Source organism: Triticum aestivum, chromosome 2B (assembly GCF_018294505.1).
Source record: "Triticum aestivum cultivar Chinese Spring chromosome 2B, IWGSC CS RefSeq v2.1, whole genome shotgun sequence".
Lineage (NCBI taxonomy): Eukaryota > Viridiplantae > Streptophyta > Magnoliopsida > Poales > Poaceae > Triticum > Triticum aestivum.
In genome coordinates this window covers 742074068-742098994 of record NC_057798.1, presented here as the reverse complement: position 1 = coordinate 742098994, position 24927 = coordinate 742074068, and the positions used below count along the sequence as shown (strand labels likewise).

At 47.0% G+C, this 24927-nt stretch overlaps 2 protein-coding genes and 1 pseudogene across 2 annotated transcripts; 2 read left to right on the top strand and 1 right to left on the bottom strand.

The window, feature by feature from the left end:
* The first annotated feature begins 1687 nt into the window (after nt 1-1687).
* LOC123047089 (probable inactive receptor kinase At1g48480) lies at nt 1688-5014 on the top strand (annotated as a pseudogene).
* Nucleotides 5015-13512: 8498 nt separating this feature from the next.
* LOC123039537 (zinc finger MYM-type protein 1) lies at nt 13513-18791 on the bottom strand. The gene is made up of 5 exons (XM_044462663.1): nt 18663-18791; nt 16675-17005; nt 15352-15592; nt 13778-15262; nt 13513-13694 (listed from the first exon to the last, which is right to left on the bottom strand). Exons 1-4 carry the CDS (start codon nt 18789-18791, stop codon nt 13780-13782), a joined length of 2184 nt encoding a protein of 727 aa, XP_044318598.1. The 3' UTR covers nt 13513-13694; nt 13778-13779.
* Nucleotides 18587-21961, top strand: LOC123047090 (serine/threonine-protein kinase PBL27). The gene is made up of 3 exons (XM_044470584.1): nt 18587-18760; nt 19441-20970; nt 21055-21961. Exons 2-3 carry the CDS (start codon nt 19488-19490, stop codon nt 21603-21605), a joined length of 2034 nt encoding a protein of 677 aa, XP_044326519.1. The 5' UTR covers nt 18587-18760; nt 19441-19487; the 3' UTR covers nt 21606-21961.
* Nucleotides 21962-24927: the final 2966 nt, after the last annotated feature.

Sequence of the window (24927 nt, the reverse complement as noted above, 5' to 3'; positions counted from 1 at the left end):
GCCTAAGCTAAGCACTTATGCACTGGGGAGCATAGTTGTTAAGCTATTCAATGTGCTTAGCACCTCATCTAAGCACCAATGAGGAGTACGCTAATTGCGAGTTAGAAGTACGTACTAACCCCAAGCAAATAGTAGGGACGACATTAATCCCACACGCTGCGTGTGCAACACACCCACCAAAACGTCAATAATAATTAAGCGACAGGAGCGAACCAACCTGTGGTTGGATGGTTAGAGGGACTATGGTATTCCTAGCCCAGCAGAGTTCAAATCCTGGTGCTCGCATTTATTCCTGGATTTATTTCACGATTTCCGGCGATGCGTATTCGGTGGGAGGAGACGTTCCCGTCGACGACGAGGTGCCTAAGTGACTTCATAAATTTCAAGATGATATGTCGGCTCAGTCTTTCGAAGGTGCTCATAGGGGTAGGGTGTGCGTGTGTGAGTTCATAGAGGTGGGTGTGTGCGCATGTGTATAAGCGCTTGTGTTTTTATTGTGTTAAAAAAAAATAAGCGACTGAACAGCCGACATGCGTTATGGAAAATTAAATCACTCCATGGCGAATCAATGGCCCTGTTTGGATACTCTAACTCAGTTAGAGGTTAGTGTTAGATTCTAAATCTAAACTAACTCTAAACTAACTCTAACCAAAAAGCTGTTTGGATGGTAGGGTTAGATTGACAATAAAATATTCTTTCTCAATTATTTGACTACTTTGGATCTTGTTTGAATGGAAGGGGTAACTTTTTTTACTATTTTTTCTAGTGGGCCCAAGAGAACTAACCCAAATAAGCTCCTCTAGTGTGGGCTAGTTTTTTGGGGTGGGTTAGATCCAACTAACCCAAACTAACCCATCATGTTTGGATACTTTTGGGTTATTTGAGCCCCAACTAACTAAAACTAACTCTAACATAGGGATCCAAACAGGGCCAATACACCCAGCTGTCCTGCAAACACATAATGGCACCCAGCAAGCCATCAATGCGCCATCAACACAACGGACGCACCGGCCCTTGTAGAGGACGACATGCAGGCATGCAGCCCAACAATGTCGTCATGTTGGGGATGGAGGCAAACGGGAGACGATTTTTTTTCTCATGAAAAACGAAAGATGATTACAGGTGTGCGTGTACGCTCGTAGGCATAGAAATCAAAAATCAACGCATCATATAATGTTTTGGATGGTCTAACCTGATCTCCATCTGTGCATAACCCACCTCCAATCCTCGCTCTGCTCCTCCACATGGGATGGATTGCGTGAAATCTACAGTGCGACAATCCATCCAGTGCACGTTCTCAAATGATGTCTATCCAAAACCAAGAGCAGTTATGCCATCGCCGGGGCTGCGACGTGAGGCTTGTATTCATACGAAACATAAATGCCGCCTGGTCCATTAGTGGGGCGTATACCAGGACGTATTCACCAATGCTCATAATTATCATGATCATGTCACGTATTTGCAAATGGGCTATAATAAGTAGCAATCACAACGCGCGGACGGACGTCCGGGATTTCGGCAGCGCGTGGCTGCATGTCCTAAAAGTCACGTCCTGTATAATTTGAGGAGGGAATACATAACTTATTTGGAATGATCATCTGTATTTAATTCAGTAGCTGGTGTCATTAAGGATCCCAACCTCCACAGATAAAGACACCTCCTCTTCATGCTAGTACTACAGTTGGCCATTGATGATGGCAGTCTGTTCTTAGCTATACGCTATCCGTTCTCTTCTAGATCCACTCCATGGCGATCTGGGCGATCACTAACAAAACAAAGCTCCATCGATTGTGCTAAGGTACGGCGCCCATTCTTAATTGGTATGTTTGGTTCAACCGTGGCACCATGCTCATCTCTATGCCTTAAGGCTTCACTCTGGTTCTTTCCCGAGAGATTACAAATTTTGATTTTAAACACTTCACTTCTTAAAGTCGATTCCAGCCTCATTTCTTCATGCTCAAATCATTGTTTCACTTTACCTATAAGCAAGCAATTACGTAGAGTTTCCCAGATCGTACCTCGTTCATGGCGTGAACAATAAATATTAATTATACTCTCCTACGCTGTACTTCCATGAACAAACACAAATGATTCTCTGCAGTAAATAGCAATCTTGATTGGTTATCTCAGGCAGCTAGAGGAGATGTTTTTTTTCTGAATGAACTCCAATGGTCATCTGAAATCCCTACAAATTCATTGATAATTAATCTAATGATTTTTTTTTTTTTTGAAAATGAGAAGGTGGCTCAAAAGCCTACCTTATATTTCCAAAACAGGCACAAGGCCTGGGAAAGTTCGGTTACATTGCTTGCATGATGCACTGGGATAACTAATCTAATGAAATTAAGCACTCTTACTTTGTTTATTAGGTTCTGCATTTATATGTTGGATTAAAGTTGACTTTTAGCACTACGAAAACTGTTTTCCAGGTCATTACCTTTCAACGTTGAATAAGCTCCCTGCTACTTCCAAAGATGGATCATCCGGAAAATATAGTAACACAACTTATCCAGGAAGAGCATAGATCAAAATGGATAGCAAGAAGCAATCATAATGTGAAATGTTTTACAGAAGATGAGATAAAAAGATTTACCAACAACTATAAGACTTTACTCGGTAGAGGTAGCTTTGGAGAAGTTTATGAAGGGGTCCTTGAAGACAAAAGAATGGTTGCAGTCAAGAAGTATATCTGCAATGTTAAAGAAAATTTTGCCAAAGAGTTGACCGTCCACCGTGAGATCAATCACAAGAATGTAGTCAGACTAGTCGGCTACTGTGTAGATGAAAATGCCCTAATGGTGGTCATGGAGTATATTCCTAAAGGAAATCTGAGTGACATCCTTCATCGGGATAGTATTCCCATTGCTTTGGATACACGGCTAAGAATTGCCATTGAATGTGCAGAAGCATTGGGCTATATGCACTCACAAATGTATACTCAGGTCATTCATGGTGATATCAAGCCTGCTAATATACTTCTGGATGATGGACTCAGTGCAAAAATATCAGACTTTGGAATATCCAGACTAGTCAACACTGAAAATACTCTATATACTCTAAATGTGATAGGAAGTATAGGCTACATGGACCCTCTGTTTGCTCAAAATGATCGCCTCACAGCGAAGAGTGATGTTTATAGTTTTGGAGTTGTGCTCCTGGAACTGATAACCAGAAAAAAAAGCAAGAACAGAGGGTGGGGAGATTGGCTTGGTTGAAAGTTTCATTCGATCTCTTTCAAAAGGGTTTAAGAGGGTGAGGGAGATGTTTGATCTTGAGATTGCAACATCGAGAGACATGAAGGCTGTCGAAGAGATTGCCAAGTTGGCAGGAAAATGCTTGAGGATGGAACACGACAAACGCCCTCAGATGTTAGAAGTTGCAGAACGTCTTCGCAAACTTAGGAAGGCTCCAGATCAGGTACAAGAAAGATTACCACTGTTTTCTTGGGTAAGGAAAAATAAGCAAGCTCCAGCCAAACCACCAACGCTGGAAAGCAGTAGCGGTGGCCGAAACATGACAACTGTACCTCCAGCTGAAACAACGCCTTCACAAGAAACCTATGGCAGTAACCCAAAAACGGGAATTTGGGACCCAACTAAAATGGCTGCCGAAACAAGCAGTAGCAGTACCCTAAACGTGGGAGTTGTAGCTCCAGCTGAAACGACACCATCACAAGAAAGCAATGGCAGTGCACCCCAAACGGGAACCGTTGCTCCATCCAAAGCGGAACTATCACAGGAAAGCAGTAGCAGTACCCGATACATGGGAACTTTTATCGGTAGGCCGACAGCGACAAACCAGTATTTCGAGCTGGAAGACCTGCTTCGGGGATCAGCTGAAGTTATGGGCATGGGTACAGTCGGGACAACATACAGCACGTCACTTGAGAGTGGATATGAGCTGGTGACCAAGAGGTTGAAGGATGTGGACTTGCCGAAGGCGGACTTTGAGCAGCAAGTCAAGCTGATTAGCGCCATCCAGAACAAACACATTGCTCCACTGCGGTGGTATTACTATAGCGAGGATGAGAAGTTGCTAGTGTACAATAGGGTCCGCATGGGTAGCCTTGCAAAAATGCTCCACGGTAATGTATATACTGTACAACGCTATCATATACTACTTCCTTCTACGATTTCTAATGTTTTTGGTGCATCACTAATTCATGATGTGTGAATCTACTAGGTTACCGAATCCCTGGCACAGCTCCCCTGGACTGGGGGCAGCGGTCAGCCATCTCACTAGCTGCTGCCCGTGGTGTGGCGGCTATCCACTTGGCTGGACCATCGAGCTGCCATGGCAACATCAAGTCTTCCAACATCCTGCTCACCGGCACCCACGATGCATGTGTGTCGGAGCACGGCCTGATGCCACTTGGCGTGTATTCCAATGCCTCCGGCTACCGTGCGCCTGAGGTCACCGACAATAGGTCGGTCTCCCAGAAAGCTGACGTGTACAGCTTCGGAATCCTAATGCTGGAGGTTCTCACTCGCAAGGATCCAGCAAAGAGCACACAAAATGAGGAGGGATTAGATTTGGCACAATGGGCATGGTCTGTTGTACGCAAGGAGTGGACGATGGAGGTCTTCGACATGGAGCTCCAGCCCTTAGGACAGGAGCAGAAGGCCGGGGAAGAGGAGAGCATGGTGCAACTTCTGCAGCTCGCCATAAACTGTTGTAGTCAATTTGCTGACTCGAGGCCTACGATGTCCGATGTTGTGCAGAAGATTGAGGCAATCCACAAAGTCCTGACTCCTGACCAAGAAACTTGCACATCATAGTGAGTGAAAGTTGCTTGGTCACAGTTGCATTCAAGTGTCATATATTTTCGGGACCCCCTTTCAGCTGGTTCTGGCCGAGAACTGCTATCTTGAAAAATAACGTTTTCATTGCAAGTTTGTAACGGATCACCCGCCCTACATGTTATTGGAATATAAACTCTGCAAGTCTAAGCTGCAATGTTTAGATATACGATTTTCCCCCCTAAGTTATCGCCAGGGAAGAAACAGTAATGAAGAAGATGCAATCATGTTTGGTTTAGACTCATGTAATATGTTTCAGGAGAAGGGACTGTCCCGTTCCTCTTCATGTTCAATTCTGCAATTACAACAGAAATACGTATCGATTTGTTTCATTCAACAGAAATAAGCATCAATTCTACAGATTACAGATGAATAGAGCACATCAAGCCAAGAATTAGATTGTTCAGTGTACCTTGCTTGAGCTGTCGAGCAGGAGCAGCGCCAAGCGACCACCTCTCCGAACGAAGTCCACGCACGCTCTCCCAGTCGTCTCGCCTCCACCTCCGTGCCTCGTGTATCAGCTCCACCGACGCCGGCGTGGAAGAGCTTGCCAGGCGCTGCCGCGCTGGAGCAGAAGGTGCAGGGGGTGCGGGGAGGGGGTCAGGGAGATGCCACATCGGCGCTAGTCGCTGGAGGTGCGGGAGTTTGCTGGCAAGGTGGGCGCGGCAGTTCCGGAGTGGAGCCGGGAGCAGTCGGAGCTCGGAGGGAGGGATTGGGATTTAGGCATTCAGCGGCGGCGTGCGGCGGCTTCGAGCTCGAGCAGACAGGGCGACCTGGACGACGAGAGAGGCAGACGTGGGCAATGGGCTCGAATGTCTGGGCTTAGTCATGAGTGGGCTTTTGCCAACATTGAGTATATACTGCCTACCTCATCCAACGAGATTTTCTCAAAAAAAAAAAAACTCATCCAACGAGATTTCTCTAAAACAAAAAGAAAAGGACTGTGCTAACTTCCACACGTACGGAAGTTAAGCAACAGGTCCGCACAATTCCTTCCTAGCTTGCATGCATGTATTAGCTTCATCTTATTTTCTTTCTTTTTTCTATGCGTGCCCACTGTCCATTAGCAGTTAATTAGCAGCTACCCCCTCCGTTCCTAAATGTTTGTCTTTTAAGAGATTTCAACAAGTGACTACATACGGAGCAAAATGAGTGAATCTACACTCTAAAATATGTCTATATACATCCGTACGTGGTAATCATTGAAAATCCCTAAAAATACAAATATTTAGGAACGGAGGGAGTAAAAATCATATACATGCAGAAAAAACAAAATTGATGATGTCATCAAAGATTCTTCCTAATGCGAAAATTTAAAATATTTTGTAGCTCAAACCGTTGGTCTAATTGAAAAATTGTTTTCACGTAAAAGATTCGTCGCGACAAGACCTTCGAAACTAGATCTCATGTTGGTATGTTTCGACAATATTTTATTTCGGGTCAAAAGTTACCACGCGTGTGCTACACGAGTTATCATGTTATTTATACAGAAATTACTGGGACATAAAAGATAGTTCTTGTAATCTTCTCTTCACATGCACATGGATGCATGCATTAGAAGGGGGGGGGGGGGAGGATGGATGCATCCTTGATTCTACATATTTCAAAACTTTAAAATCTGTTATAGGTCAAAGCATCGGAAGTTATCATGACATTTGTACGGAAGTTATCGGGAGGGGTATGTTTTCAAACTACTTTCTCCCCTCCCACCACCTCGGATCAAAGTTGTCGTGGTATTTATGCATAAGTTATCACATATAAGGTGCGTACGTACCAAGCTATTTACACGAAAGTCTCCGGGGTGTTTTTAAACACCTTCCCACATCCCACACCCGTCCAAAGTTATTAAGACTAGGGTACAAAAGTTGTCAGGTTTGTGGTGTGTGAGTTACCGGGGGTATCATCACCCCCCCCTCCCCGGTCGCCAAAGTTACCAGGACTGAGGTATATAAGTTATCATGTCTGCAACGTGTGAGTTACCTTGCGTATATTTCATCACCCCTTCATCCCCCGCCCCCAAAGCTACCAGGACCGAGGCACATAAGTTATTAGGTCTGCGACGTGTGAGTTATCATGCTATTCACACAAAAAGTTACCAGGGGGGTATATTTCATCAACCCACTCCTCCCCCCGGGTCGCCAAAGTTACCAGGACTGAGGTACATAAGTTATCATGTCTGCAACATGTGAGTTACCCATGGGTATATTTCATCACCCCCTTCCTCCCCCGCCCCAAAGCTAACAGGACTGAGGCACATAAGTTATCAGGTCTGCGACGTGTGACTTATCATGCTATTCACACAAAAAGTTACCGGGGGTATATTTCATCAACCCACTCCCCTCCCCCTCCCCCCCCCCCCAGGTCGCCAAAGTTACCAGGACTGGGGTCATAAGTTATCATGTCTGCGACATGTGAGTGCACATAAGTTATCACGTATGCAATGTGTGAGTTATCATGCTATTCACACAAAAGTTACCGGAGGGATATTTAATCAACCCCCACTCCCCATGCCAAAGTTATCAGGACCGTGATACATTAAGTTAATAGGTTTGTGATGTGTGAGTCACCAACTTAACATGCTATCACATAAAAGTTACCACGGGGATATTTTATCACCCTCCCCCCCCCCACCCCGGCGCCAAAGTTACCAGGACCGGGGTATATAAGTTATCAGGTATGCGATGTGTGAGTTACCATGATATCCACACAAAAGTTATCGGGGCGTGAAAATTACCACGATGTGATCAACTCGATATGAGTTGGTAAAAAATCTAAGAAAAGAACTAGTTTTTTTTTTGCATTTTTTTACTCATATTGCAGGAAAAAGGTTCAAATACCTTGTTACCATTTTTGAGATAAGTAACAGTTGGTGAGATGGCACGGGTGATGTGTATAAGCACAACACATGCTAGGTTCGATTCCCACACCCAGCACTTATATTTTTCGCACCTAGATTTTTTGAGAGAGAGAGAAAAGAAGGGGACGGCTGGGCCTGGCGTGCGATTTCATCGGGAGAGCGGGCCGGTCATGATCCAATTAGCACGGAAGTCAATCAATGTGTGCTGGATTACGGTGGTTAAGTCGGGAAAGTGCAACACAAAATCATCGCAAGATCGCCAGCCCTGTCCGATCAAGAAATTGACGAGATTCACATTGTTCGCATCTGTTCTGATTTTCTGATCGGTCAGATTTTAGCTTTGTCGTATCAAAATACGAGCGATGTGATCTAGAAAGATAACAACAACGAAAAAATTGTGATACAAAAAAATGAATACAAAATTCCGAAGAGAATGAATTGGGCAACGCTGATGAGAAAAACACTAGGAGGAAATCCTAGTAAAATATATTTTTACACTAATACAAATGGTTTGAATGGTAAAAAAGTCAAATAGCTTACTAGTCTTCATTTCATTTACAGTAAGTACAGTTTGAATCTCAATATGGGAATAATATTTTTCTCCCTCCCGCAAGTACTTGAATTCGAGTGTTACAGTTTTTTTCAGAGAAAAACTCGAGTTTTACTAATTTTTTTCTTGAAAAAAATTGCAAGTGATATCTGCACCAGAGTAGTGGACTACTTGTGGTAATGAATATAGAACACCTAGCGTCAGTCATAACACAAAGTGTAGTGCAGTTGGTCAGCAAGGATGGCACATTTGCCTAATAGACGTCCAGGTTCCGAGTTCGAGCGCTATTGCTACCTTTTCTCGTTTAGAAATTACTCAAATTCGGGTCATAGTTTACATGTACACAAAAAGTTAGCACTGTGCACATGGAATAGATTGGTTAGTTGGTTAGCTACTCCAATTTCACCATCTAAAAATAATGAGGTTGTGGGTTCGAATTCTATCACCCACGCATTTGTTTTTGCCTTAAAAAATAGTACTTCCTTTGTTCCGAATTACTTGTTTTGGATTTGTCTAGATACGGATGTATCTAGACTCATTTTAGTGCTAGATACCTCCGTATCTAGATAAATCCAAGACAAGTAATTCGGAACGGAGGGAGTAGTAACTAGCAACACACGCATAAAATCAGCAGGTCCATTAATTACGACCAATTAACTCCTTGAACGCATGGAATTAGGAGGCCCATTAATCACGTCTTTTAAGAGGCCGAATTACCAGGATCATTAATCAGGCTAATTGAGAGACCCGGAGAAAAATTCGCATCCTACACTCAAATCACGGCGGAGTAAGCGGGAGTGGAATCGCGGCCGTTTGATCAAAATCTAACGCTGCAAAGGTCGTTCGGATCTAAAGCGAAAATCCGAACGGCAGGATTTTAGCTTTGTCGAAAACAAAAACCTCATCCAACTGAGTTTACCTCAAAAAGCAGCTCAGTGAGAAAATCATTAAGCCAACCACAATACTGCACCGCAAAAAGAAAAGTTACAGGTACTAAACAATGAACTATGTTCTCGAGCTAAAAACAGAGGCACGCCTAGCGAAACGTGGTGGCAGCAGCCCGGCGCTGTGTGTCCGTCGAAACGACGTGCGCGTGTGCCGCGGTAGAGACGTTTTTAAACGGGATAAGTATATTTTTCGTCCCTCAACTATTTCAAAAGTATAGAGATGGTCCCTCAACTCTAAAACCAGCAAATCTCAGTCCCTTAACTTTTAAAACCGGATAAGTTTACTCCTTCGTGCCCTTTACAGTGGTTTTGTGCTGACGTGGACATGGTTTTGACAAAAACTAGCCACGTCACATATGTTTGACCGCCACGTCACACAGGTTAGAGCACCACGGTTGGCCGCCGTCGTCACTCCTACAGGACTCGCGGCAATGGGCACCAACCGTTTTCACCGGAAGACAACACACGCGTGTACAGGTAGAGCAGCTGGATCGATTCACAAAAAGGTTAGTTAGCTACTTAGTATTAAATGGAGTTTCGCCGGATTGAAAAACGCACACAAGCAACACACGAAGCGACCTGCCGGCGTAGCAGAGGCTGTCGTTGATGGTGGGGTTTTCGTGCTCGCAGCCACCGTCATCCAGCACACCCTGACTCTCGCCCGGAGAGGAGCCACTGCCTCAGCCGTGTATGCCCGGAACTCGAGAAGCACCTGATTGATTTGTGTGCTGTGCATGGTGTCCATGTCCTTGAGCACGTCATCTGTGTGGAGCGCAGAGACGGAGTGCCGGAGTCGAGCCCGGACGTGGATTCGTCCAGCAGCACCACGGTAGGGTCATGCACGAGGTCGCCGATGGACATCCTCCGCTCGCCCCGGGCACATCAATGACCCTCGAGTTCGCGACATGCCGCAGCCCGTGTGCTGTACATCAGCTACTCCACCCAGCGCGGTGGGGTTTAACCGAGATCGGTGGTGCTGGCCTGTTGGACGACGACTAGGCGGCGAAGAGTACGGCCGGTCTTGTACGCGGCGAGGAAGGAGGCCACGGACTGCGACCTCACGGTGAGGGTAGGGGGCAGCGCTTGGAAGAGGAGGGGCAGGAGCGGCTGGAATGGAGGTCTACGCCATGCTCAGCTTCTCCTTCTCGGTCTGCTGCACAAAGCTGCTCATCGGAGGCACGACGACGCGAGGCGAGGTGCTGGGCATGGCCTCGGCGTCGATGAAAGGCACGCCATATACCTGATGTTCGGCCCACCACCGTCCGAAACTGTGCCAGGACGCACGACAGGTGTTCGATAAAATGCCAACCAAAACCATGCCACATCATCAACAAAACCACTTGAAGCGGTACGAGGGACGAAAAGCATCCGGTTTGAGAAGTTGAGGGACTAGGATTTGCTGGTTTTGGAGTTGAGGAACCATTTCTATACTTTTGAGAAAATTAGGGGACGAAAAATATACTTTTCCCTTTTTAAACTGATGAAAAGGCAAAAGTGCAAACTGAACAAACACAACAGGCATGGTGCGCCTATGTTGCTGGTTCAGACATTGAGCTGAAAAGGCACAACCGCGTGCGTATTGAACAAACAAAGCAAGGAAGGCACACTGATTTTTTGCAGTGCCGACCTACTTCTCAGCGACAAAAGGGAGTGCAGCTGCCTCGCGATTGAGCACGCAGTCATGGAGGAACGACCAAACTGTACAAGGCCATGGTACTTGGCCGCGGCATCTCATAATGCATCTGCTCCTTTTTCAGGCCACGTTCATCCACCTGAAGAATATTGCTTTCACAAAAATATAATCAGTACCCTCTCCGTAGTGAAATATAAAAGCATCTAGATCACTATATTTCTTTACGGAGGGAGTACAACTCTAGAGCTCAAAAGGCCCAAACACTGAAGCCACACGACACAAGTGTATTTCAAAGAACTACAGCTACTATATGAACTTCACCAACCCCATCTAAATCATGAGCACTTCATGTGATGATGATCAAAAGAAGTCTTAGGAGCAAAGGGGAGAACATACTGATTGCCCGCAACCGTGATTGAAGAGACTCGTGCGATGAGAAGGTTTTTATAGGCACGTACGTCGGTTGTGATCTTTTAAGATAGAGAAAGAAAGAATGAAGAGAAATCTAAAAACTGCTACAGACAAAATTCTGGAAACCGCTGCATGCACCGGTGTCCAGATCAATCGAGAGAGCCCATGAGCAGTCGGCGCATGCACGTGGTCACATCAGAAAAAGTCCATCCCATTGCTGCATGTTGCGAGCTCCACCTGCTGCAGACAAAGAAAATCACCGCCCGCCACCAAAATTGCAAGATCCACCCCAAGTGCGCACGAAAAAATGCGAATCAATGGCAGCCTACAGTTACCATGCAAATGTACACCCCAGCCCCCCATTTAATGCACGTGTCAACACTAGGTAGGCTCACAAGTCGCACTCACCCAAGTGGTTAGACGTCGTTGCGTAAACTTTTCGAGATATAGTGGCTTGGGTATAAGAGCGTCTAGATCACTATATTTCTTTACAGAGGGAGTACAACTCTAGAGCTCAAACACAGAAGCCACACGACACACGTGTATTTAAAAGAACCACAGCTATTATATGAACTTCACCAACCCCATCTAAATCATGAGCACTTCATTTCATAATGATCAAAAGAAGTCTTCGGAGCAAAGGGCTTCAGTGTTGTCTTCAAGCACAATGCACAACTGCATTGCTGAACATACTAGCAGAACCCAATTCTAGATGAAGCTTACCACCAAGAATTATACTGAACCTAGTTTTACTGAAATGTTGATTAGCGGTAGGTTAGAGCAACTCCAACGCGGGTACCCAAAACGTCCGCCTGCGTCCGTATGCATCTGCGCGGACAAAAACGAGCGCCCAACGCGCAGACCCATTTCCATTTTACGTCCGCTTTGTGTCTGCGCGTACCCATTTTAGTCTTAAATTTGGGTTGTATTTGGGTCCGAGGCGGACACAAAGGGTGCGTTTTCTGCGCCCGCCTCGTCCATCTGTGTCCGGGTCAAGCCCACCTGTCACCCACCCAGCGACCTCCTTTTCTTATTTTATTCGCTGGCCCATCCCCGCCCCATCTCTCTCCTCCTCTGCGCCGACGCCGAGGCGCACTGCTCCGATGCGCCCGCCGCCCCGCTCGACCACCTTCTGCTCATCGCCGTCGACTGCTAGGCCGCGCGCATGTTGTTCCGCACGGGCAGAGCAGCGCGAGCTCGCGGGGTGCGGCGCGCACGAGCGGGGCACGGGCAGAGCAGCGGCTCCGGAGGCGAGCTGTGGGGCGCGTGAGGCGGCGGGGCGAGCGGCGAGGCGCACGAGCGGGGGCGGCAGCCGCGGCGAGGTGCGGGTGTCGCGAGCATGCGCGGCGAGTCACGAGGCGGACGAGCGGAGGCGACGAGCGGGTGCTTCCGGCAGGACGCGGGAAGCGGGTGCGGCGGAGCACGGCCTCGAGCACACGGGCGGGCACGAGAGCAGGCCAGGCCACCGCGCCCTGCACGAGGGCACGAGAGCACACGGGTGCGTGTCTGCTCGCCGTTGGAGCACTGGAGCTCGCGCCCTGCAGCCTCGCGGCGCCCGCGGTTCCTGTCCGGCCTTGCCTCACCGCGCGACGGCGAACTCCCTGCCCGCGTCCTCCCTGCTTGACGCATACCCACGTGTAGTATGGGCATTCACACGAGCCATCCACACGAGCAGCTAGCTCTGCTGGATGGTGGGTGCCGGCCGTGCATGGCGCCCCACGCGAGCTAGCTAGCTTCGTTGCTGCAGCCGCTGGCTTCGCGTCTCGCTCACGCTCGCGCCCGATGCTCGTCGTGCCGCGCCGCGCCCGCCTTGCCTCGCTGCAAGCTCCCCGCCTGCTACGTGTTCGGCGACATGCAAAAAATGCGTTCCGCCCGCGTTGGGCGCATCAGCCGACGCAAATGAAAAAGCGGACACGGCGGCAGTGACGAATCTAGAGAAAAACGGAGGGTGGGCTCAATGTTTAAGCCGAGAAAATCGAACGCTCTTTTGAAGAAAAAGCTGCTTATCTCCTAGTCCTTTTGTAGAAATAAACTGAAAGTTTCCCAGATTAATACTGGAAACACGTACTATATACTAGATTTTTTCTGGCTTTTTTAGAAAATATCAAATTTTGAACCAAATTTTGAATCAGGTGACTAAAATGGCCATTATCTCCTAATCCTCTTGGCCAAATAAGCTCAAAATTTCCCAGCCTACTACTGGAAGCATTTAGTATTTACTGATTTTTTTCTGGAATTTTGAAAGAAAAATGGTTTTACCAATTTATAGAGACAATATGTGCCAAACAGTGCTCAAATGGACATGATTCTCAAGACAAATACTAGTAGCATTATTGAACAACAGCAAAGTTTCATACCATCTGCACACCAATACATCAAGTACTAGAGAATCAACCATAATAAGGCAAAGACAAGATACCGGTGTTGCTTCTTACTAACAATATTGTAGTTGTAGAACTCCTCCACACCAAAATGCAAGTGACAAACTGCAAGCCATCTGTCCAAATTGGCACAAATGTTAGTGATATGGTAAAGTACCCTCAACTAACTATCGACACTAGTACTAAAACAGAGATATACCTCTAAGAAATAACATCATACTCAGGAGGCAAATGTCCTTTGCGATTTTTCTTTTTCTGAAATCGTATCATAATTTGATCATCTGGAATACTTTTGAACATCCTTTTCTCACAGTAGCATACCATTAAATCATTGAGCCAATCGTCTGATATCTTATTGCGCAAATCTGTTTTGATGACCTTCATTGCTGAAAATATTCGCTCGACCGACGAAGTTGCCACTGGAAGAATCAATGTCAACTCAATAAGGCGATATACCAATTGGAAATTTCTATGTTTCATTGTTTGAACCATCAAACGAGCAAGAGTAGAAATATCCGGACATCCATCAAATTCCTCACTTCTCCTAATATTTGTAAGGAATGTTGGAAGCTCGTATCTTAGCAACAACCATTCAACTTGTGTAAAATCTTCAACATAAATTTCAGCAAGCCGAATAAGTTTCTCATCATTAAACTTTGAGAAGTTGTTAGCTGGATTAAGACAAGACATGCAATCCACTAAATCGGTGTTAACTTCATTGAATCGGTGGTTCATCTCAGTGAGAGTTGCATCAATCGCAACACTGAATATGCTCACCCTGAAATAATGATCTCGAGTCACCTTATTCTTGCTTCGAGCAGATTGCCCCATAGCTCCAACAAGATCATCCATATTTGGCACGTCAATGCCATGTTCCTCACAAAAGTGTTTTGCTTGCTTGCATAATGGCTCATACCCATTGTCCCTCATAGTTTGCAAAGCTTCTTTCACATCCAAGATCAAACGCATGGCTTCAACAACATCTTGATTCTTCCTTTGCAAAGCTTGTGATAGCATATTTGTGATGTTCAACAAGTTTATTAAGAATATCATGATGAACACAAATTGGAAGCATTCCATCTGTACCAACAAACCTGAAGCTCCACCTTGAGAAGTGTGTTCCCGGGAATCCTCAATCACAATTGCAAGCACATCCACCACTGCATTCCACATTGTGTAAACACGAAGCAAGGTTCTAAGATGTGAGCCGCAACGAGTAGCTCCTGGTCTAGCTAGGTTAGTTTCTTGATGTAAACCAGTTCCAGATGATATCTTACAATTCTCCATCATCTCTATCAAGTCATCTTGATGCTTTGCAAGCAATGCGTCTTTTCTTTTGCAGGATGAACCCACCTGAGTCACTATCAAGGGAAGAGAGTTGAAAAAATCAGCAATAACCAGACAACATTGAGCCACTGTGACAACCACTAGTTGCAACTGATGGGCAAAACAGTGAACATAGAAAGCATATGGACTCTCATCACGAATTAGCTTTTGCAAACCATTGAATTCTCCTCTCATGTTTGAAGCCCCATCATAACCCTGTCCACGTAGCCTATTAATAGACAAGCCATGGTACTTTAAGACATGAAACAATGCTTCTTTAATTCCGGCAGATGTGCAATCTGTGATGTGCTTAATAGCAAGAAATCTCTCCTGAAGCTCCCCATTATCATCCAAAAATCTGCACATTTGGAGAGCTACAAGTTATAAGAAAATAAACAAATAACAACATAAAATAAAAGAATTAGCCTTTGTAAACCATTGAACTACCTCAAAATTATTGCCATTTGCTCCTTTATTAAGCAATCTCTAGCCTCGTCAACAAGTATCGCAAAATTCTTATCTCCAAGCTCATTCTTGATGACTTTGGTTACCTCCAAAGCACAACATGTAGCAAGGTCCTTTCGAATCCGTGAACATATCATAAGTGCATTACCTTGCCCATTTTCAAATGCATCTTTCACATCTTTATTCTTGTCTTTGTACCAATCCAAGAACTCCCTGAAATTGCCTTTGTTTACGGAATCGGAGGACTCATCATGTCCATGAAAAGCTTCCCCTTGAGCCTCTAGTGATGCGGTCAAACGGATTTTATATTTTATTTCAGATTCTTTAGTATGTGCTCGGAATTTGGTAGCCACATTGGCCCTTTTATTCTTGAAATCATCACACAAGCCTCTAGCAATGTTGTGGTAACTAGATGGACCACCAACATGTTTTTGAAAACTTGCCAAAGCTGTTTTCCAGCGTTTGTAACCATCTATGGTAAATACATCATTTCCAAATGTAGCAGCCTGTGATGGTTTCTTGAAAAGAAAACAAGGGAAGCAAAAGGTAGCCTCCTTTGCGACACTATATTCCAACCAATCAAACCTATCTAGCCATTGTGGTTGAAAAGATCTTCAAATTTTACCGTCCAATGTGACTTCAAATTTATGCCCACTTGCTTTGTTTCGCTCTTTCAACAAATAAGCTCTTCTCACTTCACTTCGAATTTCAGGGGTATAATCTTCTATTGGTATTCGATCCGCCGGATCACCAAAAATCTGACTTGGATGAAATTCTAATATATATTGTGTTGGTGGTGCTGGTTGGTTTGTGCTCTCATCGGTTGGGGGATTGGTTCTCTCATTTGAAGTGGGATTGGTGCTCTCATCAACCGAGGGATTAGTGCTCTCCGGATTTTGTTGGATCATCCGGGATTATGTTCTCTATGAGGGTAGGCTGAACAATAACATTAATTGGGGCAACATTGGATTCAGGAACAATAGGAAGTGTATTTGAACTACTTGCAAACCAACTATGCAGAGTCCTCTTTCTCTTCATTTCTATAAAAAAATAAACAAGGACATAAATTAGTTCATGAATTAATTGTTACTACAACCAGTACTGACTAGATCCAAACTACATACTGACTAGAATTAACTAAACTAGCAACTGCTATCAACTAAACTAAGAAGAATCAAACAGAGTCAGACAGAGACAACAGCCAACCTATTTCGAATTGCTCTGGACCGGGATTCTGGTGTCCGGCGTCCGGCGACCTGCAGAGAGGCGTCCGGCGTCCAGTGGGGAGTCGGCGGATCCGGCGACCTGCAGAGAGCCCTGGGCGTCGTGGGCGACGAGCTCCCCGGCAGGTGCAGCCCGGCTCCCCCCGTGGCCCCGTCCCTCGTGCAGGCTCGGGCGCTCGGCTGATGACGGCGTTGGGCGGGGAGGCGGCGCTCGGCGAGGACGCAGCGACGGCGAGGAGGCGGGGAGGCGGCGCCGGACTAGGAGGTGGCGTCTGGCGGCCGGCGGCTAGGTTATTGGGTGGTCGCTGCTCGTGCGCCTGATGTGCTTCGTGCGCGTGCGAGCGTGCGGGAGGCTGGGTCAGTCGCCGATTCTTAGATGGGCTGCCTGCTGGACCATTTTTTCTGGGCTGGGCCTAAGAAATATTTTGAAGCCTAGTAGTAAAAAAAATTCCACGAATTTGGAGGGTAGGCTCAAGCCTATCGAAGCCTGCCTGGTGAACTCGCCACTGCACGGCGGGGTGGACGGCCGATCCAAACGGATAAAATACGAATAAAATACGCGTCCATTTGGGTCGGTCCGTTGAAGTTGCTCTTATGGCCAGTTCTGTCGTCTGGCAAACGAGCCGCCTCCGCCTCCCGCCCGGAGGGGGGACGAAGTGGGCACAGGAAAAGCACCGCTGGAGAGACGGACGGACGCCACCTCCTCCGCCACAGGTCACCCACAGCACGATCGGCAGCACCTCTACCTTCTGTTGCCTGCAATAGTTTATGGTCCTGAATACTCTACTCATTTTGGGAGTCCCAAAGCAATCGGCTTTGATTATTCATATACAGTACGAAAGTTCAGTTATAGAAGCTTCACTAGCAGTACATGTTGTCCCGTTGGAGCATGTAGCATGCAGTAGTACTGCTCTGTAGTTAGAGCATCTCCAGCCGTTCGGCCTCTTGGGGCGCCGAAAAAGAGCGGCCTGGGGGCGAGCCGGCGCTAGATCGGCTCCTGGGGTTCGGTTCGTTCTCAGTCACACGCCCACTGTCGCCGTGGATTCGGCGAAGTTCGTCTTAATTTTTTTGCAAACTCGGTGACTTTTGCATGAACTCGGCCATTTCTCGACGAAATTTGTACAAAAACTTAAAAACATGTATGAACTAACTTAAAAACGAACTAAAAAGCCTAGCCGTCGCCGCCGCCGTCTACATGCCGAGAAGCCTGTAGAAGCGGGTGTCGGCAGCGTCTTCACTGCGCCGCCCGTGAGGCATCAATGGAGGCTGACCGGCGCGGCAGCGCGGCATCCTTCGCATTGATTCCCGCGGGAACCGAGGCGATAAGGTCGACGAAGCGGCCGTCTCGCTGACTCGGCGGGCCCGCAACTGTTTCGCGCCAAAACACTCGCCCCGGCGCCCCCCGGCGCATCGGGTTCGGCCTGGGTCCGCCGGCGCTGATTTCGGCCCAAGCCGGCGAAAAACGGGCTCCTGGGGCGCGGCTGGGCCGTTTTTTGGCGCCGGCGCAAAAAAACGCCTGGGGAGGCCGTTCTGGGGGTGCAGCTGGAGATGCTCTTATGCAGCAGCATGAACCATGGAGATTCACTCTCAAAATCATCATATGATTCATATTGCTTTTCTTTTTCACATTGCATGATTATCCTGATACATATCTAGTCTTTTTTAGACCTTTTACGTGTATGGGTTCAACTTGGGTTGCTAGATGATACTACAAATGAGTAGGTGCAAGTTTATGTATATAGTACAGTAAACACCCATACAGGCACAAAGATGAAGTCCATAGTCCATTATAGAGCAGCACGAATCAATTACCGTGCCACAATCAAATAGTGTTGGCGGCTCTAGTAACAAGACAGCCTTACCAAAACAGTCTGTTGGCGAGGAAGTTACTTTGTGTAAAATTGGCCCATCTCTACCGGGTTGCTGGAGATGCCCTTGGCATGATTATCTTTTTTTAATTCGGTACATACAACTTGTCAATAAGGACAAGGCCACCTCATTCCACGTTCTGAGAGTTGACCATCAATCGGTCCATGAATAGAGTAACAGAATATAGTTGCTATACGCTACCTGTGCTTCTTCTAGATCCATTCCATGGCGATCTGTGCTACCACTAACAAGAGAAGGCTCCATTGATTGTGCTATGTTACGCCTTCCATTCTCAAGTGGTATGTTTGGTTCAACCTTGCCCATCTCCATGTCTTTACCACATTTCTTCGACTTCTCTCTGGGCTTTTTTCCTGAGATATTAGCACTATGTATCATAAATTCTTAACTTCTTTGTTTAGCCGAAGCCAACCTGTTTTCTTCATGTTCGAAAGATTTCTTCTATGTAGAACTACTCAGATCGTGCCATGAAGCTGCTATTAAAAATCCAGAGCAGAACTGAATAATAAATATTAATATACTCCCTCGTACATAGTACTTCCTCTGGCGACGTAGTTCATGAAGAAACGCAAATGATTCTCTGCAGTGCTGTGTGAATATCTAAAACAGCATAATAGCAATCTACTCCCTCCGTTCCGAATTACTTGTCTCACGTATGGATGTATCTAGATGTATTTTAATTCTAGATACATCCATATCAGCGACGAGTAATTTGGAACGGAGGGAGTAGATTGGTTATCTTCCGCAGCTAGGGGAGGTATTTTTGTTTCTAAATGAACTCTAATGGAGCATATATATCTTATATATGTTGCCCAGTGCCCAATGGGCATCTGAAATCCCTGCCATATTATTGATGATTAATCCAAGGGAATTAAGGACTTTTATGTACTTCGTTTATTTGTCTCCTCATTGATAAGTTGGATTAAATTTGACTTTTAGCATTACCAAAACTGTTTTCTAGGTCAAATGGTCTTCCAACGTTGAATAGGTTCCCTGCTACTTCCAAAGATGGATCATCCGAAAAATATAGTAACACAACATATCCAGGAAGAGCGTAGATCGAAATGGATTGCACAGAGCAATCATAATTTGAAATGTTTTACAGAAGATGAGATAAGAAGATTTACCAACAACTACAAGACTGTACTCGGTAGAGGTGCCTTTGGAGAAGTTTATGAAGGAGTCCTTGAGGACGAAAGTGTGGTTGCAGTCAAGAAGTTTATCCAAAATGAAAAAGAAAATTTTGCCAAAGAGTTCATCATCCACCGTGAAATTAATCACAAGAATGTAGTCAGATTAGTCGGCTACTGTTCAGATGCAAATGCCCAAATGTTGCTCATGGAGTATATTCCTAAAGGAAATCTGAGTAACATCCTTCACCATGATAACATTCCAATAGCTTTGGATACACGGCTAAGAATTGCCACTGAATGTGCAGAAGCATTGCATTATATGCATTCATACATGAATACTCCGGTAATTCATGGTGATATCAAGCCTGCTAATATACTTCTGGATGACAAACTCGGAGCAAAAATATCAGACTTTGGAATATCAAGACTAGTCACCAGTGAAAATACTCTATATACTCAAAGTGTGATAGGAAGTATAGGCTACATGGACCCTCTGTTTGCTCGGAGTGGTCGCCTCAGCACAAAGAGTGATGTTTACAGTTTTGGAGTTGTGCTCCTGGAACTGATAACCAGAAAAAAAGCAAGAACAGAGGATGAGGAGATTAACTTGGTTGAAAGTTTTTTTCATTCTCTTTCAAAAGGGTTTAGGAGGGTAAGGGAGATGTTTGATCCTGAAATTGCAACATCGAGCGACATGAAGACTATCGATGAGACTGCAAAGTTGGCAGGTAAATGCTTGGGGATGGAACTCAGCAAACGTCCTGAGATGTTAGAAGTAGCAGAAAGTCTTCGCAAACTTAGAAAAGCTGCACACCACACACAAGAAAGAATAGCTCTGTTTTCTTGGGGAAGGAAACAAAAACTCAGTCCGACCGAAATACCATCGCTAGAAAGCAGTAGCAATAGCCAAAATATGAGAACTGTAGCTACAGCTGAAATGACCCCATCACAAGAAAGCAATGGTAGTACCCCAAAAACAGGAAGTGTGGCTTCAGCCAAAGATCTATCCGAGGGAAGCAGTAGCAGTACCCGAAATGTGGGAACTTTTATCATTAGATCGACAGTGACAGGCCAATTGTTTGAGATGGAGGACCTGCTTCGGGCATCGGCTGAAGTTCTGGGCAAGGGTACAGTCGGGACAACATACAAAGCGACTCTTGAAAGTGGATATGAGGTAGTGACCAAGAGGCTGACGGGTGTGGAGTTGCCGAATGCGGAATTTGAGCAGCATATCACGCTGATAGGTGCCATCGAGAACAAGCACATTGTGCCACTGCAATGGTATTACTGTAGCACGGATGAGAAGTTGCTAGTGTATGATATCATCCCCATGGGTAGCCTAGCAAAAGTGCTCCACGGTAATGTTACAATGCTATCATATGCTTACCTTCACAATTTGTAATGTTTTTTATGCATCACTGATTCATGATGTGTTAATCTAGGTGACAGAGACTCCGGTCCATCTCCACTGAACTGGGAGCAGCGGTCAGCCATCTCACTTGCTGCTGCGCGCGGTGTGGCGGCTATCCATTTAGCTGGACCATCGAGCTGCCATGGCAACATCAAGTCTTCCAACATCCTGCTCACGGGTACCCACGATGCATGTGTGTCGGAGCACGGCCTGATAACACTTGGCACGTATCCCAATGCCTCCGGCTACCGCGCGCCTGAGCTCATCGACAATAAGTTGTTCTCCCAGGAAGCCGACGTGTACAGTTTCGGCATCCTACTACTGGAGCTTCTCACACGCAAGGCCCCAACAAATAGCATAACGAATAAGCAGGGAGTAGATTTACCACGGTGGGTTTATTCCGTTGATTGGACGGCGGAGGTGTTTGACGTGGAGCTCCGAGGGCAAGAGCAGAAAGACGGGGTAGAAGAGTGCATGGTGCGAATTCTGCATGTCGCCATGAACTGTTGCAGTCAATATGTTGACTCAAGGCCTACAATGTCTTATGTTGTGCAGCAGATCGAGGAGATCCTTCAGTCCTGACCCCTGACCAAGAACCTCACACAGCATAGTGAGTGAAAGTTGCTTGGTCACATTTGCATTAAAATGTCTTATATTTTCGGGACCCCTTTCAGCTGGTTATCCTGGAAGTACTACTATCCTAAAAACGAATCTTTTTCATTTCAAGTGTGTAATAGGTCACCTGTCTACGCGTTATTGGCATATATATACACCGCATTACTCCAAATGAAACATTGGGTTCATGATTCCACCAGCTAAGCTGCAATGCTTAGATATATGTAAAGAATAGAAAACTTGCTATATGTTCATTTATAGATGTTATGTACACATATCGCAATTTGAACAAATATGCTTAAAAAATTAAAATTTTCATTTCACAGTTTTTTGAATCCACACAGAGGGCTGGCACAGAAATACGAATTATTTTTTGATTTTTCAATCAGACTTCACCAGAGGGGAGGATTTACTTACCCCCTGTAGCTGATTCACTCTGAGGTCTGCTTGTGCTCGAGGTTGAATCTTTTGTGGATTCAACCTTTTGGAACTTGCGGCAGGTCGACTGTTATGCGAACGAGCTGAGGATGACTCCTGATCCTTTGTAGTTGCAGTAGTGTTCCGTGTTGTTTCTTTGTATGCTTTAGGTACCTGAGGATGAGTCCTGACTCTTGATGCAAAATGGTGGGCATCATAAAAGTGTAATGGTTTATCTTGTACTCTCTGACTCAATTTTCTTGATGAAAGGGGACTGTCCCATTCCTCTTCATGTTCAATTCTATAATCAGAACAGAAGTAAGTACTGATTTGTTTCATCAACAGAGATATGCATCAATTCCATTCAACTTTCCTGAGATAGACATCAATTGTACAGATTACAAATGGACAGAACACATCAAGTCAAGAATCGCAATGTTCAGTACCTTGCTCGAGCAGGGGCAGCATCAACCGGGCAGCTCTCCGAACGAAGTCCACACACGCTCTCCCACTCCTCTCGCCTACGCCGCCGTGCCTCGTGTACGCCGGCGTGGAAGAGCTTGCCAGGCGCTGCCGCGGTGGAGCAAAGGGTGCAGGGGGTGCGGGGAGGGAGTCGCTGGAGGTGGAGGCGCTTTCCGGAAAGGTGAGCCCGGCTGCGCCAGAGTGGAGCCGGAAGCAGGATGATGGCAAAACGACCCTGAGCCCTTGAGCTCCGGCCTTTGCCCAACATCGGGCTAACATGGTCAAACACGCACGCGTTCCTATGCGTTCCTATGCTTCCAGAGCATCCACGGTACTAAGAGCGCTACGGATTTCAGAGCCTTGCGTAGTGTTGGCGGTGTCGACTCCTTCGCACGCAGCCACCAGTCCATGAGCGAGTCGTCGTGCTCGGGCGGTGGAGCCGGCAAGCATAGCCAAGATAGGACCTTGTGCCATGTCTGCTTGGTGAATGGGCATGTGAGCATCAAGTGTCTGATCGTCTCCGATTCTTGATTGCACAGGAGGCACCACGGGTGGTGCTGCAGGCCACAGCGAGCGAGCCGCTCCGCGGTCCAGCAGCGGTCTTGGCATGCCAGTCAGTGGAAGAACTTCACTTTGGGCGGTGCCCAGCTCCTCCAAATGAGCTTCCAAGAGTGGCAGCCCGTCGCTCACTGAAATGTTGCCCGGTAGCAAGACTGGGCAGAGTATGCGCCATTGGCGGTCCAACTCCAAAGCAGCTTGTCCGGCACGTTGGACATCTCGACCTGCTGCACCCAGTGCGAGAGCTGCAGGTACTCACCGATCTCGGGGAGGCCGAGCAGACCTTGGATATCACGCGCCCATCGATTGCCGGCCATGGCCTCAGCCACTGTTCGCGATTTTCCGGCGATGCTTGGGGATGCATTGAAAGAGCATGGGCGCAATGGCGCGGACGGATTGGCCGCCGAGCCAGCGATCCTCCCAAAACAGGGCGGTCCTGCCGTCCCCAATGGCCATGGTCGTGGAAGCGTAAAAGAGCGCACGCTCCTCCGAAGTGAATTGCAGGTCCAACCCCTTCCGTGCTCGATAGGTGTCCGTGCGCGCGAGCCATAGCCAACGCAGTCGTAGCGAGAGCCCCGTGCGCTCCAGGTCCCGGACGCCAAGGCCGCCATAATCGAGCGGGCGGCAGACCCGTCGCCAGTTCACGTGGCAGTGTCCACCGTGAGCATCAGCGCGCGGCCAGCGCAAAGGAACCCACGCTGAATCTTCTCAAGTTGCTTCAGGATTTTCTTTGGTGGCGCGAGTGCGAGAAGCTGATGAATCGGAATCGCGCTGAGGACCGACTTGACGAGCGCCAGCCGTCCGACCTTGTTCATCAGCCATGCCTTCCAGGAAGGGAGCCGGCCGGCCACCGCGTCGACGAGGGGCTGCAGCTGGGCCGTGGAGGGTCGGCGAATGGTGAGCGAAATGCCTAGATAGGTGACCGACAGGGTCACGACCGGGCACCCAAGCAGTTCGAACAGCCCTGTCGTTGAATCATCGCCGTGTATGCACCCAAGCAGTTCGAACAGCCCGGACGCCATGCCGAACACGCCGAGGATGCCTTTGATAGCGGATATCTCCTTGGCATTGGCATGGCAAAAGAGCATCACGTCATCGACGTAGAGAGAGATCGCCGGGATGGCGCACCGGGGATGCAGCTGCTGGAGGATGCCTGTCTGGAGGGCGCGACGCATCAACCTCCCAAGTGTGTCCACCGCGAGCACGAAGAGCTGCGGGGAGGTTGAATCGCCCCGTCTCAGTTCGCGGCGATGCCAGATTGACGGGCCAGGAACACTGTTGAGCATGACACTGGTTCTTGCCGAGGACAGCAAGATGGCTAGCCACTCCCTGAACCTGTCCCCAAACCCATACTGGCGTAGCACGTCGAAGAGGAAGGGCCATGAGATGGAGTCGAAGGCACGCGTGAGGTCGAGCTTGAGCATGATCCTGGGCGCACCAAGTTGATCCAGCATCTTGAGGGATTGCCGGACGAGAATGAAGTTGTCATGGAGGCTACGTCCGGCAATGAACGCGTTTTGGTTGCGGCTGACAAGGGTGTCGAGCTTGGGAGCAAGGCACAATGACAGGACCTTCACGAAGATCTTGGCCACTATGTGAATGAGACATATTGGCCGATAGTCGCCGAGCTTGTGGGCATCTGCGCGTTTGGGCAGTGATAACCCACAAGTATAGGGGATCGCAACAGCTTTTGAGGGTAGAGTATTCAACCCAAATTTATTGATTCGACACAAGGGGAGCCAAAGAATATTCTCAAGTATTAGCGGTTGAGTTGTCAATTCAACCACACCTGGATAACTTAGTATCTGCAGCAAAGTATTTAGTAGCAAAGTAGTATGATAGTAACGGTAAC

Excerpts from the sequence above, each read along its gene's own strand:
- LOC123047090 (XM_044470584.1), top strand. The coding sequence starts at position 19,488 with ATGGATCATCCGAAAAATATAGTAACACAACATATCCAGGAAGAGCGT. Across the intron at positions 20,971-21,054 it reads CCTAGCAAAAGTGCTCCACG|GTGACAGAGACTCCGGTCCA; the intron begins GTAATGTTACAA and ends GTGTTAATCTAG.
- LOC123039537 (XM_044462663.1), bottom strand. The coding sequence starts at position 18,791 with ATGGAGATGGGCAAGGTTGAACCAAACATACCACTTGAGAATGGAAGG. Across the intron at positions 15,593-16,674 it reads ACGCCCAGGGCTCTCTGCAG|GCAATTTCAGGGAGTTCTTG; the intron begins GTCGCCGGATCC and ends CCGTAAACAAAG. Across the intron at positions 15,263-15,351 it reads CAAATGGCAATAATTTTGAG|ATTTTTGGATGATAATGGGG; the intron begins GTAGTTCAATGG and ends CCAAATGTGCAG.